The following is an 18,715-nucleotide window of genomic DNA, read 5'->3' as shown; positions in this document are numbered from 1 at the left end:
AGCACAGACAAATACTTGGCATCAGCCTTTGACGTGATTCTCTCCCCAGCACGTAAGGGGAAGTGGTTTCCAGTGGCACGTTTTGTGAATTATTTTGAGCATTCAGGGGCCAGAAGGGTCCCTCTTCTTTGCCGTCCTGCAGCAAGTGGAGTTTCTGTGGGTGGTCTTCTCCCAGCTTTGTGTCCCCTCTGCAGTAATGCAGCTGGACTTCACCCTGGAGAGGGACCGCTCCGAGACCTGGTTGTGGGTGAGCTGCAGGCTCTCGCAGCATTAGGCTTTGCTCAGTCCTGGGTTTCCCCTCTGCTGTCCTGGTCTGAGGCATCTTGTTAATGAGCCCGAGCATAGCAGTGAACGTTCCCCTGAACGGCTGTGATTTGTCTTGCCAGCTTTTTATTTATGTCCTCGTTCGGGTCACATACTCCCCGGGGTATGAGTGAGACCCGGGCTCGGCCCATTTATCTTCCATGAGTTGAAGAGAATAAAGAAAACATTTACCTTCTGGCTGATGGTCCATTCATCTCCTGCTGAGTATTATGTCTTTCTCTGTCAGGTCTCCTCTTTCTTGAACTATTTTAGGTTCTCTAAGCACTAGTTTTCATCCTTTTTTGACTCTATGGGCAGCTCAAAATGCCTGAGCCAGCAGGCTCGAGGAGTCTCGCTGGTCCTCATGTGCACCAGGACTCACTTCTTCCCTCCTTGTATGGGCAAATCATGAGCCTGATAAAGCCCGACTGGCTCCGGGCTCCCCCTTCCCCTGCTTTCCCCATCACATGTCCCTGTCCCTGCAGATTTACCAGCCCTGGGGATGTCTCTGTCTGTGCACGGTCTGTCCTCGGCAGCCGTGCTGCACATCCAGTATCTCCGCCCTGGTCCTGCGCTCGGGTCGCTGCTCCCCGGAGAGGTCCGCCCCATCGGGGCGGGCAGGTGCCAGCTGGGTGATGGGGCAGGAGCTGCGTACCCCCGGGGAGCAGAGTGCGGCCCCGCGCTGCCTCTGCCCCCGGGATGGACGGTGGCACTGGGGATGCGCCTTGTGCCCCTGAGGAGTCAGTGATGCTGAAAAACAAGAAAAGGCTTCTTGCCTTCTCTGCAATTAATGCTAATTATAAATCCTGCTGTTTCTGTTGTATCTCAAAATACCACCCGGAGTGTTTGTGCAAACAGTGGATGTCGGGTGAAAAAACACCGAACCTGGGAAAATCCACCCCGTGCAGAGCTCCCCCCCAAGCCTGTCTTCCAGGACACCAAGACACCCTCCTCCCTCGTCCCTTTTCACAAAGGTGACATTTGTAAAGAGCTCAAGGGCAGGTTTTTCCATGTTGAAGGCTCAGCAGCTCCCTGTGTAGCAGCGATAACCGGGTTTCTCAAAGAGCCAGGTCAGCGCAGAGGGGAGGTGCAGTGCTCTGTGGAAAAGTCTGGCCATTTATTTCGGTGCCCCCATCACAGTGAGCTGAGCCACCCCGTGAACTTGTCATGAGGACACGTGCTAGTGACACGTCCTCTTCAGTCCCATGCGTGGTGAGATGCTGAGGCGTGTGTGCTGGCTTCCTGATTGCTCATACAAATAAATAAATATTCCCGTGGGGCTGAGACCAGGTCTGCAAATAGCTAATGAGAGCTGAAATCCCAACCTGAAATTAACACTCTTCTGGCTGAATAGGGTTTAAAAAAAAATTTCTTTTTTTTAGTGTCTTTTAAATGTAACTGGCTTGCAGGGGTGAATCAATGAATCTTTGCGGCTGACTCAGGCTGCATGAGAGCCTGCGGTCCCCAGCCCACCCTGCAGGCAGGGTTCCTCTCCGGCTTTGCTTGTACCAAACATGCAGCCTCCTCGCGGCATCCTTTCTAAGAAAGAAATTTGGGGCAGCAGGGAGCTGTGTCATGATGTGGGTAATTGTCCCCCACCAAGGATGTCTGGAAAAGTGCAGGAGGTTCGTAATTGTGCCTGACTTCAGCACGCAGCAGCTTCCCCAGAGGCAGAATGCAAAACCCAGCGCAGTAGCGTGGGTGCCCTGGCACAAAGCTCCTGACGTGTGTTTCAGCAGCTGTGTTTCAGTTTGGCAGATGCCTGTAGGACAAAAGTCGGTGTCGAATAGTGGCCTCAAGCCTCCTTCTTAACCATGCACAGCAAGTGGGGCAGCAAGTTTTCCCACAACCTGTGATATAGCTGTGTAAATCGGGGTACAACTGGATAAACCTTGATTTGTATCAGTGTACCACAAGGTTTGACCCTTTTGTGTTGCTTCACCCATGTCCAGTGCAGTGACCAGCACCTGTAGCCATGCTATAGACCAGCCTCAGGTGCCTGGTGAATAGATTTGGGGGCTGTGTCCCCCTGACAGCTTTAGTTTTGCTGCAGTGACTGCGGCAGAGGCATTGCTGGTGTTTGAGGGTGTTGTCCCTTTAGCCTTGCACCAGTGTTCAGGTCTTCTTCACGATCGTTTCTGGCCTGGCCATGGAATCACAGAATCACCAAGGTTGGAAAAGACCTGTAAGATCATCAAGTCCAATCATCAACCAAAAAAAACCAACATACCACCATGCCCATTAAACCATGTCCCACAATGCCACGTCCACACGTTCCTTGAATACCTCCAGGGAGGGTGACTGCACCACTTCCCTGGGCAGCTTATTCCAGTGTGTCACCACTCTCTCAGGAAAGACATTTTTCCTAATATCCAGAAGCAGGTATGAAAAGCACACAGTGGATGTGATGGGTGCTTCTGGTGTTGAGCAGTAGGAAACGGGGTCCCCTGGTGAAGGAGGAGATCTGTTGCTCTGTGCATGTGTGAGAAATAAACAGGGAATTGAGTCCCAAGGGGGTTGATGGCAGCACCCTTCGTCTCGCTTTTAACTGCTGCTCTAGATGCATTATTTCTTTCCCAGAATGAGGATTGGGAAGGGACAGCTAACGAGAGATCCTGTAAGATATGCCAGGAAGCTGCTTAGATTATAATGCTGCCTAGAAGAATAGACAGGCTGCATATGATTCTGAGATGGCAGAGATTTTCCTTTACAGACAGTTAGTTACAGATAAAAAAGTATTAACCAACTGGTGACTGCAACCATTACAGGTTGGTTTTTGGTTTTTTTTGTACCAGGAAAGGGATTTTAAATGGATTCCATGTAACTAAACTGCCTGGAAATCAGCGAGTTTTACAAGGGAAAAAGGCTTCTGTAGATGTCGTTAATTTCAAAGTTGTATTAAATCTGATTCTTTAGCTACTGGGTTGCTTTAAAATGCAAATTAACTACTTGCTAAAAATCAATTTCTTTTGCAGCTTGAATTTCAGTGGAGTCCATCTGGCATCTGCTGGGCAGTTTAGTGACTTCTTGGGGAGCATGGGCCCTGCACAATTTGTTGGGCGTCAGACCTTGGCCACCACCTCGATGGGTAAGGAACACAAAGATGTTTGGTAGCTTTAATTTAATCTTGAACAGACCGCTCCTACAAGCTGCCTAATAATGTGTCCAGCATCTGCTGATCTACCATTCCTCTGCTCTGTTTCTCTGTTAAATCAAGTAAGCTTGACTGAAAGGTTTTGCTGATTGCTGCGAATGCAGCATTAGTAGGAGAGCACCAGCTTTATGCTTTCCTCCGTTAGATCTGAAAGGCACAGACTAAGTAAAACACAGCTAAAATCCTGAAAATCTATCCGGAGTATCTTGGTGTTTTTCTTGCTCTCTAAGGCCCACCAGGCTCTGTAAAGATTTTCTTATGGTCCACCACATTTGTATTTTCCAAAGCAGCCTGCAACTCTAGGTGCTTCAGTTTGGGAGAGATGAGAGGGTAGCTGCCACTGAAGAGTATGAGATTGAGTCACCAAAGCCAAGTTAGAGGGCTGACATTAGAGATTGCTTTTGAAAATGTGGGCTTGAATCGCCACAGAGCTGCTCCAGAGTAATGCAGGAGGAGATCAGGCACTCAGGGCCTAACACCTTGTAGCAAGCGTGACATGAAGATTGTTGTTTTTAACATTTTAGTAGCCCACAGATACGTTGTTTTGAAAGTCTTCTGTCTATTTTGACATTTTGATTTAGGGGATGTGGAAATTGGCTTGCAAGAGCGAAATGGGCAGCTAGAAGTGGATATCATTCAGGCTCGAGGACTGACACCAAAACCCGGCTCCAAAACACTGCCAGGTAGTATGCTTTGACCTCCTAAAGTAATTCACTGAGCCCCAGCCTCCTGCGATGCTTGTGAATAAGAAAAATTTTAATTCTGCTTGGCTTCTGCAGGAATAAGCAGTCTGTACGCAGTATTGAAAATAAGGCTGGTTGAGCAAATCTTTTTACTGCTGTACATGCTTTCTTTAGAGATACCTGAGACATGGCACTCTGTCTTTTCTAAAGTGAGCATGAAGATTTTTTCATGTTTGACCATATTTATTTTTTCCAGCTGCTTACATCAAAGCTTACCTGCTAGAGAATGGCGTGTGCATTGCGAAAAAGAAGACAAAAGTGGCTCGCAAATCATTAGACCCCTTGTACAATCAGGTGTTACTGTTTGCTGAGAGCCCCCAGGGCAAAGTGTTACAGGTAAGACAAGCAAGACTCAGGTCTGCCCATCTCTCTCTTCCACCTCTGCTGGCAGATACTAAGTCTGGCAAAGGATCTGAATAATTAACATAGATGAGAAAAAGCCAGTGTTTTCATTGAACCAAATGCGCCCGACCTGAATGTAACAAATGGAAAGGAAAACCTTTTTTTCATACTCAAACTGATTATTATTTGACACCCTGCCAGGTAACATGAGTGCCTACCAGGAAAAGGTTGAATTTTACTTTTTTAATTCTTTTTCTTCCCACCCAGTTAGGAGATAGGTGGTATGTATAGATGCTAAACAATCTTGCAGTGTAGCTTGTCATCTATGTTTATATGTAGTCAGAGCACTCTGCTTTGGTCATCACCCAGTCACATATCCTACCTTTTTCTACCTCTTTTCTTTTACTGCCATACATATTTTGCCATACTCATGTTTTCAATTCTGCACCTATGTTTCCAGAGCAAAGAGTGATTTGCATTGTTAATTCATACCTAAATCATTTCCATTCAATAAAGCCTGGCTAAAATCCACTGTCAATACTGATGTAATTAATCCATGAGTTTCTATTGCTTGCCTCCACTGGTGTATGAATTGCCAGCTAACCTGCTGGATCCTTCTCATTAGTGAACTCTTCCTCATTTACTTTGATTAGAAGCATTTTCCCCTGTTGCAATGAAACTGCACATTTTTGACTGAAGTGGGGTGGGACCTGGCTTGGTCTGCTCTTGCCTTGCATGGGTTTCCTTACCTGCTGCCTTGCTGCCAGGAAAGGCACTTACTCCAAGAGAATAAAATGAGGAGCCTGTGTCTCTGCCAGCGGCCGTGCCACCAAACCAACTTTCTGCAGTGGCTTGCTGCAACTAGTCCTGACGTAGAGTGTTAATTTTTGTCTTTTAATTGACATTTGTTGTCTCTCCTACATCATTTTACAGAAAATTGTAATGTTCTGGTTATTTGGAGCCTAGGGAAAGAAGCTGTCAGGATTAGCCAGAGATCACTAGTCACCGTCATAACCCATCATACTCATCCTCTCCTCTTCAGAATATGGACTCGCTCTGGAGTCAGTCGTCACCTTTGTCTTGAGCCACATAGGGCCACTTGGTCACGTGCAGACCTCCAGCATGCCTAAGCCCATGACCCTCACTACATCTGTTGTTCCACCCACTGGTCTCCATCGCGTCGTAAGTGTGATTCAGCTTTCCCTGCTCGTCTGCCAGCTCTCTTTCATTAGACCTTCCTCTGCGCCTGCAAGCCTTTCTCTGCAGTCTGTTCTGTTTCCCCTGCATGCCACTCCATGTGTGCCCCTTGCGTCACCGGTCCCGCTTGCCAGCACTCGGCTCCTGCCCTTTCTCCAGGTGAGTAGTCGTGCCTCGTCTCCATCTGCCCTGTGTCACGAGCTCTGAGTGCAGAAGTTAAGACATGCTCTTTTCCTCCAACTGTTGGCTTTTGACCCAAGCTACTGCCCACCTTCTTTTTGTTGGTTTATTTTTGGAGATCAGGAGCCCTTCCTGCTCCTTGCCCCCAGGCCACCTTTTGTTGTGTCCAGGGCCCATTACTGTGCCAGGACCACATTTTACCTGCAGGTGTTAGAGCTGCAGCTCCAGGGATACTTTGTGCAGGTGCTGTCTCTGCCCAGCAGGTAGGACAGCAGAATGGTGTCTCATCCACACGTGCATTCACCTCTTTTCCATGGTGGGAAAAAAAAAAGTCTGATAATATTAGGATTTGTAAAACTGTGCTTAAAAAAAAAAAAGTAAAATCATCAGCCAGAGCTTCACGTCGCTTGTTGGTAGCGTAAACCTTCTGCTCTTCTCGGACTGTAGTAAAGCCCCGGGAACCTGTATGAGCAGAAAGAAGGATTGATCAGACTTGTGCTCCCCAAGCAAGTGTGCGAGTTAGAGCATTAACTGTGCTCTCCCCTCTTATTCCTCAGGTGATAGTCTGGGGAAACTATGGACGCATGGAGCGCAAGCACTTCATGGGAGTTGCCAGGGTCCTCCTGGAAGAACTGGATTTGTCAACTTTAGCAATCGGCTGGTACAAGCTCTTCCCAACCTCCTCGATGGTAGATCCCACTACAGGCCCGCTCCTGCGTCAGTCCTCACAGCTTTCCCTGGAGAGCACAGTGGGACCCTGCTGTGACAGGTCTTAGTGAGTAAGGAAGGGGGAACTGCTTTTGTTTTTTAAACATGCTGTCAAGGTTTTGTTTGCTGGAACTCTGACCTCAAGCGCAATGCATGTTCAATCAGTTCTTGTGGAGCTGGAAGAGGAGGATAAACCAGTGACCTTAGACAGAAGATGAGGGGGAGGGCGCTGTGCCCTCTCCGTCCGAGGAGGAGGTGCCGTGGGGCATGAGTCCTAGTTGTCAAATTAGACATACACCTCTTGTTTCTCTTCTCTCGCTGTCATTCGTGGACCCTTGTTTCAGATCAGTATTAACCCTGGAAAGTTGCAGCACTTGAAAGCATTTGGGGGGAGTAAGGAAGGTATTTTTCTTAACTGTGCATCTTAGAAATTTCTACTACAGATCCTTTCACAAGAAAGTACCTGAAAAATTCAGAGGCCGATATCTGACCTAAAAAGAGCAGGAGCAGAAAGTTTCAGAGGAAGCATTAGGTTTTTTATAAGGCCTTTCTTCTTGAAAGGAAGAAAAAGAAACTTGCAACTCTTTCTTTAGAATCCGTTCCCTATCACTGAGTCATGTTAACTGTAACACTGTCGTCGCTGTGTTTTCAAACTGTGCCAAATTACCAGCAAGTGTCTTTACTGCATTACTTGTCTAACACTGCTGATGAAGCATACTTGGTGGGAGAATAAGTAGCGCCTACTTAGACCAGACAGTTTGAACAGTTCGAGTTTAGCAGGCTAATTAACTGCAATTTTACTCAGCAAAAACCCCCACTAGAAGTGGGAGCTGAACGTCAGACTTGCAGCTCGAGATAGGTTTTGTATTGTCAGATACAACGTTCTGCAATTTACTGACTCCCTTACTTGTTGCTGTGCATCTTTCAGTCACGATGTCTTCTATCTCCTGCTTTTCTTCCATCTCCTTTGTACTGGTACATATCTGCTGGAGATGCTGCCCTTCCTGTTGTGCTATGGACTGACCTGAAACAGGACTGTTCTATTCTGCCGTGGGAGAGGAGATTGAGGTTTCTGGGGGTGCAGAAGAAAGAAACCTCAGTTTGTCATCTGACAAGAAGGTGCTGGAGAGCATGTCACCTTCCTTGTGGAGAGAAGGGTGCTCTAGGCAGTCTTGGTAGTACACAAACATTGTCAAGCGTCCTGCAAGAGGAGATGCAATCCCCGAAGTATGGAGAGGTAGTGGGTGAGGAGTCTGAAGACGCAGTGGTCACAGCATGTATATTTTGTTAATTAAAGTGCAACACTAGCTGTAAACGAGTCTTGTAGATTAAGCCAGTAAAGCACATTCTCTGAGCTGCTGAGCTACAGCAGCTGTTGTCAGCAGAGTCACGTGCTGGAGTAAGCGCGCAAGATCCTTCAGACAATTACAAACTTATTATCCAAAATCACAGAGAATCTCCAAAGATTTTCTGTTGATTGACCTGTTTTGGCTAGGTTTTGTCATAATTCTTAGTGAGGATTTGATGACTGCTGTCTCAGAATAAGCTTTTGGAGATGTTTTACTTTGTGATTTAAAAGTGAAGGTCCCATGTCACGTTTAGGAATGAGCAGATTCTTGACTTGTCGTAGAGGCATACTGAACATTTATTTCTGCATGCGGACCTCAGCTTTGTTAGAATAAAAGCATGAGTGTTGAGTGGATGGTAAAAGCAGTTGCTTTTGGTCCTAGCTTGTTTATGGCATTTTAAATTATTTTGAGATAAATTACAGGATAGATGCAAAAATAATAGGCCTTACAATAATCTCTGTAAAAAAATATATAATACAAAGGAGAGGGAAGGAGGATAAGGGACATAGAATGAATAGTTTTTTGAGTCTTCAGTGGCAAAAGCCTCAACATTTCAGATGAATTTCTTAATTTCCTTGATCAAATACGTCTCTGGCCTCTCACTAATTATTTTTTCTAATCGTATTAGACAATTTCTATATATTAGCTGAAGAAAGTTTGTTGCATGCTGGTCGAACTATGTTGTGGCGCTCTTATTTTTATTTTTTAAAAAAAGCACATTTACTGTAATTCAAGTCAGCATCTTTTCCTCTTGGTATGTAGTGAGTACTAGGCAATATTGTACAATATGTGTATGAACTAGAATAGATTAGGTAGATTTAGTGGTTTGTAGCACTGGATCTTTTAATAACTATGTCTTTAAAAGGACTGTGGGGAGCTCCAGGTACTCAGACCTGGCAGCTGAGTAACAGGGCTTCTGTCTTAAGTTATGCCGAAAACTTTATATTGGTACTTAGTTTGGACGTTATCTGCCGGTAATAGCTAGTTAATCATGGTTTTCCTGTGTCCAGTAAGATGAATGCAACATTTTTGCAGTCTTTAATGGGGAGTAGGAGACTATATATGCCAAAAATATTCCCCCCGAAAACTTTGTTTAATGACTGTCTGTTGAAAAGCTCAGTTCCTGTATGCCTGGCAAATGCGACGTGTCTCTGTATCCTACCCCTCCAAAAGCTCTGCAAGCTCAACGATGATCAGTTTAGTTACAATAGGACTACTTAACACTGAGGACTATCTTCCATATGTTTTTAATCATGCTAAAAGGTCACTGTCAGGGTGAAAAAAAAAAAAGTTACACTTCTACTTGTGTTATTTTTGTTAACGTCTCAGATTCTGAAATTTGGAGGCAGTTTTAACAGTCTGCTCTGTCCTGTTTCCTTCTGCATTTTTTACGTGGTTGATTGTAGTCCAATGGTTCTCGCTTTTGTTTCTACTCACTTCCAAGTCCTGTTTCTCCCCAGTAAGCGAATGTTGCAACCCCTGGCTGCCACACACAGCAAAGTCACGCCAACTGGCAAGTGCAGATGATCTTCCTTGGTAAAGCAGACTCACAGGAGCCCTTCTGAGAGCACGCCCAGGGCGCAGAGTGAGGCCAGGAGAGTTGCACAGTACCCTACAGTTGAAATTCTTGCTTCACTCATGCCTGTGATTCCTGCACTGACCATGGCGTATTATAGTTAAAAAAGAAGTCTTCTAGTTATCCCTCCGAGGCAAGTCTCAGGCTTGGTATAGCTTATTTTTATAAAGCCTAACCTTTTTTTTCCCCAAAAATTTGACTTGCCAGTTTCTGTCTAAGGTGCTGTGCTATGACAGCTGAGATTACCAGTGTAGTCGTGTAAAAAGTAGCAGTTTTCTAGAGTGACGAGCAGCTGAAAACTAAACTTTGGTGCCCTTTGCAAGTCCTGACTGAGTTTTTTCCTGTGTCTGAGTCTAGCTGTTAGTTATAGTCAGGGAGGGGGAGAGAGGGGAAGAGGAGGAGACTTAAAAAAAAGGCTTCACAGTATTTTTGGTCTGAGTGCGATGATGAGGGGTGAGACTGAGGAAAGATAAATAACTGCCCAGCTCAGGGTTGATTCCCTGTTCCTTGTGCATGGAATACTACATTTTAATAGTAATGGGAGGATTGCTTGCAAAAAAAAAATGCGGAGCCGGTTCCTAAACGTTACCTGCATTACTATTACCATGGAAAACGATGAAATCCTGACGCTGAGAGCATCCCTGAGAGCAGAATGATCTCTCCCCAGTGAGAATCCCCTGCGCACAGGGCGAGCAGAGCACTGAAACCATGCCTCGCACGTGGCTTTGTCCTCTTTGTGGTCTGAGCAAAAAGCAGCCGTGACCATGGTTAGTCCTGGTTTGTTCAGGCAAAATATGTGGTATTTTCCCAGTCTCCCAGTGTTGCTTTCCCGTTGCCCCAACACAGCTGGAATGCCACAGAGCCAACACAAGGTCCTCACTCTGCAGTTCAATCCATGGGTCCTCATCCTGCAGCCGAAGCCGCGTGGGCAGGCTGGAGCATCCCTTTTGCACTGCGCGCAGGCGTTTGTGTCCACGGGCAGGGGAAGGGCCAAGTACATCTCCACTTCTTGGCCATGGATTGTTTCAAAGGACATTGCAGAGTTATTTGCTTTGAATGAAAATAGATATTTATTGTTTCTAGCTACCGGATCCTTTATCAATGTACTGTTCTAAATTTGCAGGTCTTCTGGAGTATGAATATCACAAGTTCCTGTAAGGGAGCTATTTTTAAGATGTTGAGGCAGTTAACAGAATCTCAACCTGAGCATGTTTAGTAATGTTTAGACAGCAGGACAACTTTTTTATGAAACTCATTTTAAGTTAGTTTATTACATGCTGTTGGTAATATTTTAAAACAGGAAAAATATTTTTCTTTAAAGACAAAATGATGTATGTTTTTTAACAGATAACATAATTTAGTGTTTTCAGAAATGTTTAGTGTTCTTGGTATGAAGTTTACTCATTCTTTTGATTTCTATGTTCCTTGTTATATTTTACCAACGTTTTTCCAAAAGAAAAGAGGCATATGTAAATAAACACCAGAAAAGAGTCCTATACGAAATTCTGTTCAAACTGGCCATAAAATTATTAGTAAATATTTGTTATCGTTCATTAACTCTCAGCTACTCTTCAAGCCTTTGTTGAAAGAATTGATGTTGTATTTTCAAGATGAGAACTACTTAGCTAGTTTTGTCATAATCCTGTACTCTGTATAAAAATCTTTTTATAAAGAAAGTCTAATAGGCTAACAAGCAATAATATATTCCATTTGGTGTGCACAGATTGTGATTTGCAGGCTGTAGTACATATTGTTGATACAGTTTATAATTGTCTTCAATCTCAGTGACATCACTTTTGAAAAAGATCCATATTAACTTTGATTGTAAAAAAAGGAAGATTGGGCTGTTGCCTTGTGAGATCTATTCATCCTATAGACTTCTTTGTGAGTGTATGTGCCCATCGACGTGAAATCTCTCTTAGGTGAAGAATGAAACAGCTGTAGGTGACTTCATACTACAGAGGTAAAAAATAGTTTCAATATAAACTTCATGACTGTTTCAATCTCCCTGTTTTTCTTAGGCTATCTAGTATTTGTAACTCAATGAGAATGGTTCCCACTGCCACTGTAGCCCTGATAAAGCAAAAAAGCCTTTGCACTCTGGGGCCGCATGAGTTCTGCCTGACAGCTGCCTATTTTCCTCGAGATACCAGGGGCAAGCTAAAGAGAGGGGTTTTTTCAGAGCAGCAGATTGGGCTGCTCTTCTTTACAGGCTTTGTGGGTTATTTTGTCCATTTCATAGGTGGTATTTGTCCATTTCGTTAGAAAATTCCACCCAAGGCAGAGAGATTGCACCTTCGCACAGGACCACGGGGGACTAACGTGTAAAACAGGCACAGGCTATTCCGTGCCATTCTTCAGAAGTTAGCTAATGCTGGGCTCATCTAAAGATTTTTCCAAAGTGGCAGGATCAGGATATTGGATTTAAAGTCAGCTCTATCATTGATGCAGCACATAAAATAAACCAGCTTCAGTACAGCATCCCAGTTCATTGCCTGTGGATTTCTCGCAGCATTTCCCATAGGAAAAATCTCCATGTTGTTCTCAAGATTGCCAGTCCGCTGGCCATGCGGGCAGCAGGTCACTGGCCCAGTGATGCTGGGAGCCCCGACGAATGATGAAATAATTCACGTTTTTTTGTGAAATGCTTTGAGAAGAGAGCGAGCCGTGTAAATGCAAAGTGCCGTCAGTAGAGAAGTCCAGGAAACAACACATTATAGCACCTTTAATAATGCAAAGGGACATACTGAGACCTGGAGTGAGCATCTGAAATGAAATTGCAGCTACCAAATTTGAGCCAAACATTTAGAAAAGAGGATGATCAGTGAAAGCCTTTTCATGTTTACCCCAGTGCACACCTGCCAAGGCCTGTATCTTTGTGGATGCCCATATGTGTGCGTCTTAACGAATGTATACTGGCACACAGCAACGCTTTGGAAAATGCCAGGTTCCCTTAGGGAGGTGAAATTCCTCTGAAGGGGCTGACTGGTTGTGCAGTCCGTGTCTCATTCCCTTGTATGAGCCCTTTGCCCACGCAAGACCCAGCAGCCAAGTCTGTGGGACACTTGTGAAACCCAGCATGGCAGAGACCCAGAGCTGCGCTCCTACTGCACCCTGCATGTATCTGACGGTCTGCCTGGCTTTCCAGCGTGCGTCTGTCAACATGGTAGTTCCCCGGGGGGGTTGCAAGTGATTAGGTATTCTCAAAGTGTGGCTAGCAAGTCTTAAACTCACACTGCCAGACTCCTCTCTGCTCGGTGGCCGACGTCCCAGTGACCAAGCAGCTGCACATCCGTCCCTAGCCCCAGCCGCTCACCCAAGACAGCAGCATCAGACTCATTCCTGGGGAACCTCCAGCTCTTCTCATGGTGTAGACACCCTTCTGCGCACCCTTCCCTGTGGTAGCCGCTCTCATCCTGGTGGAGGAGAGGAACCGGGCAGAGTTTCTTGTAGCATTTGGTTCTTTGCACTTTAGCGGCTGAAACTGAAAGGAGCCAGCACCAGCCCTTTACAGAGCACCAGCAAACAGAGGCTACAACCTAACGACTTTCCCTTCATGACTTTCCAATAGCTAAAATGGCAACCAAAGCTATATTGTTAAACCCCACCCTGCCAGGTCAGTAGACGGCCTTTGCATTTACATTGCACGCTGGGCACCTCGCGTGGGCTTGAGACCCCCTTGCGTGGGAAGGAAGGGGCTGTGTCTTGCAGAGAGGCCGTGTGGGTGCACGCAGCGCGTGGGCAGCAGCGAGCTCTGCTCGCTGAGCGGTGGGTGATGGGGGCAGAAGCAAGCCGAGGGAAGAATTGAGGCACACCTTCTGCTGAAGCCATGCCCACAAGCTTTCCAGGAGCTAGGTTTTTGTAGTTGCTTGGGCACCGCAGACTGGGATAGCTGCCCACTGGGGCTCCAGATCCCACTAAACACCAGCCTGGAACTTTAAGTCCTACAGCAGTTTTTTCTCTGGGGTTGTTGCTCCTTCCCCACTGCTGCTCACTGGTCTCTGCTTTGGTGATTCCATCTCCTCGACCTGGAGCTGGTTTTGGCTTTGGATTAAGGAAGAGCCTGTTTTGGAGAGTGAATCCAAGGCGCGTTCCCCCAGCCTCACCGCGCTGGGCTTTTCTTCCTCCTGTGAGCTGCCCCGGGTGGAAAGGGCATCCTGGGGATGCAGTGCCACACCAGAGACCCCCTCACGCAGCACTGCCATGGCCTGCCACCCACCTGGGACACCAGTGTCCTGCCCACCTTTTGTGGCAGTCCTGAATTTAGACCACAGGGGGTCCTTCCTTTCCCGTCCTTGGTAGGAGCTGGGGGTCTTCTGCAGGGGCTCCGCAGCCCACGCAGGCGTGATGTGCCACACAGACGGCCAGGAGAAGGCAGGGACAGGGAGGGAGCCATTTCTGTGCTGGCCAGGGAGAGGGGAGCTCCCAACTAGCTTTCCTCCAGGTTCCCTTTGCTTTCCCCTGCGCCTGCTGCTCCCTACATGGGTTCTCCCTTCCCTCGCTATACGAGGCCTTATTGCAGCCCGAGGGGACTGAGGTTGCCCGCAGCATCTCTTTGCACTGAAGCATCCATCCCACGCTGCCCGCGGGGAGCCCCGGGGCGGTGCTGCAGAGCTGGCCTCTGCTCGGGGATGGAGCCATCCCCCCAGCCCATCCACGCTCTCACCTCCCCATGGCCAGTGTGCCGGCACTCTGCCTTCTACCCCCGCTGCCCAGGGGCCTGGCCACGGTAGGGAAATCTGCTTTCATGGGGTTAAGCCTTTTTACTTCATTAATTGCTCCACGAAAACTGATAGCTTTGCAGGGGCACTACATGGTTGCTACCTCTCCTCTTGCCTTTCCGTAGGAGTGGGGGCAGCTGATCTGCTCTTTTTTGGCCTCTGTAACCCTCTTCAAAAGTTTTTGGAGGTTTTTAACATCATCCAGTGAGATGTAATCTCCGTGGAGCCGGAGGGAACACAGGCAATGGAGCCGGGCAGCCTGCTTGCCACCGTGGCGAATCGCTTGCGAGGTGCGTGGGCTGCCTTGGGTGGAAGGTGGGACGCCGTCCCGGCAGCGCCGGTGTGCCGCCGGCTGCTTGTCTGTAGTTGGGAGAGGATTCTGCTGTACTTTTTTCCTGTCTGTAGGTTTTATTCAGACAATATGTAATGATTGAGTGATTTACAATTCAGTGTTAAGCTAATGAAAACGTTGATAATGGTGATAATAAAACCTTTTTTTTTTCCTATGGTGTGTTGGAGGTTTTTTGTGGAGTGTCTCCGCTCTCTCTGTTGCCACCACTATTATCTTTAACCTAAGATTTCAGCAGGCCCATCCCTGCTCCTTGTGTCTAAAGAGAATGAGGAGAGCTCAGCCTGGTGCGTCCCAGCGCTGGCCCAGGCATCTTCCCGGTGCTCTCCCTGGAAGGGCCCTCTCTGAATCAACCCCAGCTTCAAGCCTGCCTTTCCCTGTGCTGTTTCCAGATGTGATTTGGCTGTGGGCATCTCCAGGCACAGCTAAGCTTGCTCCCAGCTTGTACTCTGCTCACTACCCCAGTCAAAAGCCTTCTGCTCCTGCTGTTTTCTTCCCAAGACCCTTTGTGGTCAACACTGGCCATGAGAGATTGATTTTGAAACTCTGGAGGTGAAGACGTGGCTGGCAGAAAAAACTACCCCCGGCCCAGGCTGTTGGGTGTACCAGGAGTCAGTGAGGGTGCAGGGGGAGCCTGGGGACCCTCGGAGAAGGAGACCCATGGGTGTTACTGGGTGTGCAGCTACTGCCTTATCCAGGACGGCCTCGAGCTGTGAGCCCTCGGGGAGCATTTGGGGGCTCTGGTGTGACTCCTGCTGCGGGGTTCTGTGGGAGGAGGCGGCGAGAAAAAGCAGTGTTCCCCAGGGAGCCGCCTCAAGCCCTTTTCCCATGGGAATTATGAGGGATCGCAAAGTCCCAGTTCACTGAGAAATTCTTAAAGGTTTTTCTCATGCCTTCAAATCCCTCTGCAGGTCATCAGGGCAGGACCGACGGGGCAGGGCAGCTCCCCACCCACCCACCCATCTGCCTGCCCCAGCTACAGCCCGGGGGGGAGCAGTGGTGGAGGAAGGAGAAGGATGATTTCTCCAGCGGTGCAAGTGTCTGGGAGGGCGGGGCAGCCCAGCCCAGCATGGCACTGGGCGATGAATGGCATCTCCCACCCTCAGACCATCACCAGCTTCCAAAAGCAGGATGGGGCTCAGGCAGTCACTAAGCAGCTAAGCTCCCCAGCAGCGCTGCGTAGCAGCTCAGGCTGCACAGGAGCAACAATAAACCCGAGCAGGTGCCCTGCTTTCTGTGCCGTCAGCTCATTACCAGCTCCATCCTCGGCCCAAGACAGGCCCCGCGGTGCAGACGTCACGCCGCCAGCCCCGGTGCCTTTGCTGGGCTTTGCCTTTGCATCGTTGGTAGTGGGCTCTGCGGCACGAGCACGGAGCCACTGAGCACTGGCAGCGCTGCACTGAATCCAGAGGGAGACCGCAAGGCTGGCTCAGCCTCTGGATTGTGGTTGTTCTCTCACTTCCAGCTCCAGAAGAGGTGGGTTTCACTGGGGCAATGCCATGCAGACCCTGACTTGTGCAGGAATTGAAGAACTGAAGGAGGGTGAGAGGTGCTGGCTCCATCCTGGCCACTCGGAGGGTGTCCCAGTTCGACACGGAAAGGGCGAGAGATCTCTGTCTGCTGCACAGCTCTGATGGCGAGGGCACCACAGCACACCCAAGCCTCGGGCTGACAGTCTTGGTGAGGGTGGGGGGAGATGAGAAACTGCAACAAAGGGGCTGAGCTGGTGGGATCAGCATGAAATGACACCACTGAGGAGCTGAGAAGCCAATGAAAGCCTCATTTTTAAGCCTATTCTATATGCTCACAGCCTGCTTTCTCCCCCCTCCTCCCTGTTTCTATTTAAACCAAGGCTTACACAGCTGGTCCAGATTTGGGGCCATGGGTTCAAAGCGATGCAGCTTCTGAGCATCTGAGGTGAACTGCAGCCAGGGCATTTTGGTGGTGGGAGGCTCTCCAAACCCCCTGCCCTCCTGCCTGTGAGATGCCACACACTCGGAAGGGCCCTGGGGAGCATCCAGGCGAAGGTCTTGCAAACGTGCCAGCCCCGCAGCACCTGCACCATCCTCCCTGCCTGCGTGCCCCGGGCTGTGCAGCCCAGGGCAGTGCTCCTGCCTCTGTCGCTGTCCCTTCCCTGCCTGGACATGGGACGAGGGGATGGGCTGAGGCCGGGGAGGGCCGAGCATCTTGCATGAGAGTCCTGCTGCCCAGGGGCAGGAAGGATGGATCTACTGTGGCCACACTGCACCCCAAGAGTGGATGTAAAGTCCTACCTCTGCCTCCAGTGGGGTGGAGAACCAGGCAGGGAGCAGGCAAGCGTGCCAGAGAGCATTCCCCAAATAAAGGCACCAGGCAAGGAACCCCCCTCACCTATCCAGGCAGCACAGCTGCCCCACTGCAGCGCTGCCCCACCAGCGCTGCTCTGCTCTTCTGCCAGCCAGCCCTGGCAATCAGACCTCCCGCCCATCCTTGTACTTGCCTGCTTGGGCATCCCCTGGCTCGAAGCCCAAATCCCTGCCATTTTAGAGGCTGGAACGAGAAAGTCCCAGTTGTAACAAGCCTACACAGATTTGGGGTGACATCAAAGCCCAGAGCTGCCTCCAGGGAAGCCCAAGCACCAGGAAAGGTTGGAAATGTGGTCTCTTGCCGGGGAGGATGGAGGAGCCCAGGGCATTCCTCTGCAGGGGGCAAAGACACCATCCCACAATGGGCAATGAGACCCAACTGCTTCCCAGCTCTGGGACAGCCACTCCACCCCCCTCCTCCCTCTGATGCCCAAACATCTCAGCAAACATCCACAGGGATAATATCCCTGGACAGAAACACTGCCCACACCCCCGTGACAGTGGAGCCAGCCCTGGCTGTACCCCTGCAGCTGGGCAGGGCTGGGGTTTGGGGCTCGGACACATCCCTCTGCTCCCCCTCTTGACGAATAACCAACCACCACCAGCTGGATTCACCTTTTATTAAACTGCCCAGAACAAAAAAAGGAGAGAGCAAAGCCTGCCCTGAGGCCTTCCCAAAGCTGGTGTTCCACATGCCTTCCCCACCAGGAAAAAAGGATTTTCCTCCAGGAAAACCCCCTCAGAGGGTATTTTAGATAGAACTAAGAGTGAAAACATCCCTTTATTGGGGAAAAAAAGTCAAACTGAGCTCCTACTGCTGTCAGAGCCCAGTCCTGCTTTCTTGCAGACGAGGCAGGATGGACATGGGCGACATCGGGGGGCACCAGCTGGAAACAGCCTCCCAGGTGGGGCTGTGTGGGTACCACATCCTGCCTGGGGACACACACCGAGACGGGATCACCCCGGCTCTGATAGCCCCAGCAGCAATGAGCGCAAACCCACGGGCTCATGGGGACTGGGAGGAGGCGAAGAGCAGGCATGCTTGCTGGGCTGCCAGCTGGAGGAAAGCTGGTGAAGGAAAAGGTGATTTTAGCTAATTATCTCATCAGGGCCAAACCCTTTGCAGGTGGCTCTATATGGTTCAGGGAGGGTCTCCCCAGGGCTGTGCCCTTGGCATAGGCTGGTCTCATCACAGAGGAGGGCTATAGCTGGGCTGGAGGAGTTCAGCTTCCCCTGCGAATGGGACACAGCATCCCACCAGCCAGCTCAGCCTGGAGGGTCTACCAGTAGCAAGGTAAGGTGTGCTGGTGGGTGAGTGGATGGACCTCCAGCTTCCAAAAGTACTGAGCTGGCCACAAGCCTGAGCTTAGACCTGGAGGGTTGGTTGTGGGAGATGCAGGGCTGTGAAGTTGTCCCCATGTGCTGAGCAGCAGGACTGCAGCTTGTCCCCTCGTGCCCACCTCTCCCTTTCCACCCACCAGCTGCAAACCTTCTGCGTGGCACTGACTTACCTGCACCCGGTGTCAGAGGACAAGTTAAAGAAACCCAACTCTGAACAGCTTGCTAACACAGGCTTTGCTTTTTGATACGCTCTCAACAAGTGCAATCCAGCCCAGGTAGCAGGAGGTATGTGCTGGCAGCAGCCACAGCCAAGGTTAGGCAGGGTGGGAGGGCTGCAACAGCTCCGTTTGGGGAGCAGGGAGGTGGGAAAGCAAACCTACAGCTTGCTGGACTTCACATCGGGGGGC

The 18,715-nt window shown here is 49.2% G+C and overlaps 1 protein-coding gene across 1 annotated transcript in view; it reads left to right on the top strand.

Moving 5' to 3' along the window:
- RIMS4 (regulating synaptic membrane exocytosis 4) overlaps positions 1 to 6,695 on the top strand; it is a 51,998-nt gene extending 45,303 nt beyond the window's left edge. The window contains exons 3-6 of the mRNA XM_059827301.1: positions 3,279 to 3,391; positions 4,039 to 4,140; positions 4,397 to 4,536; positions 6,477 to 6,695. Of these exons, the coding sequence (XP_059683284.1) occupies positions 3,279 to 3,391; positions 4,039 to 4,140; positions 4,397 to 4,536; positions 6,477 to 6,695 (574 nt within the window). The remainder of the gene's footprint in view (positions 1 to 3,278; positions 3,392 to 4,038; positions 4,141 to 4,396; positions 4,537 to 6,476) is intronic.
- Positions 6,696 to 18,715: the final 12,020 nt, after the last annotated feature.

This window comes from Gavia stellata, chromosome 20, assembly GCF_030936135.1.
Source record: "Gavia stellata isolate bGavSte3 chromosome 20, bGavSte3.hap2, whole genome shotgun sequence".
Classification (NCBI taxonomy): domain Eukaryota; kingdom Metazoa; phylum Chordata; class Aves; order Gaviiformes; family Gaviidae; genus Gavia; species Gavia stellata.
Note: the sequence above shows the minus strand (reverse complement) of the source record. Positions and strands in the feature narration are given on the sequence as shown.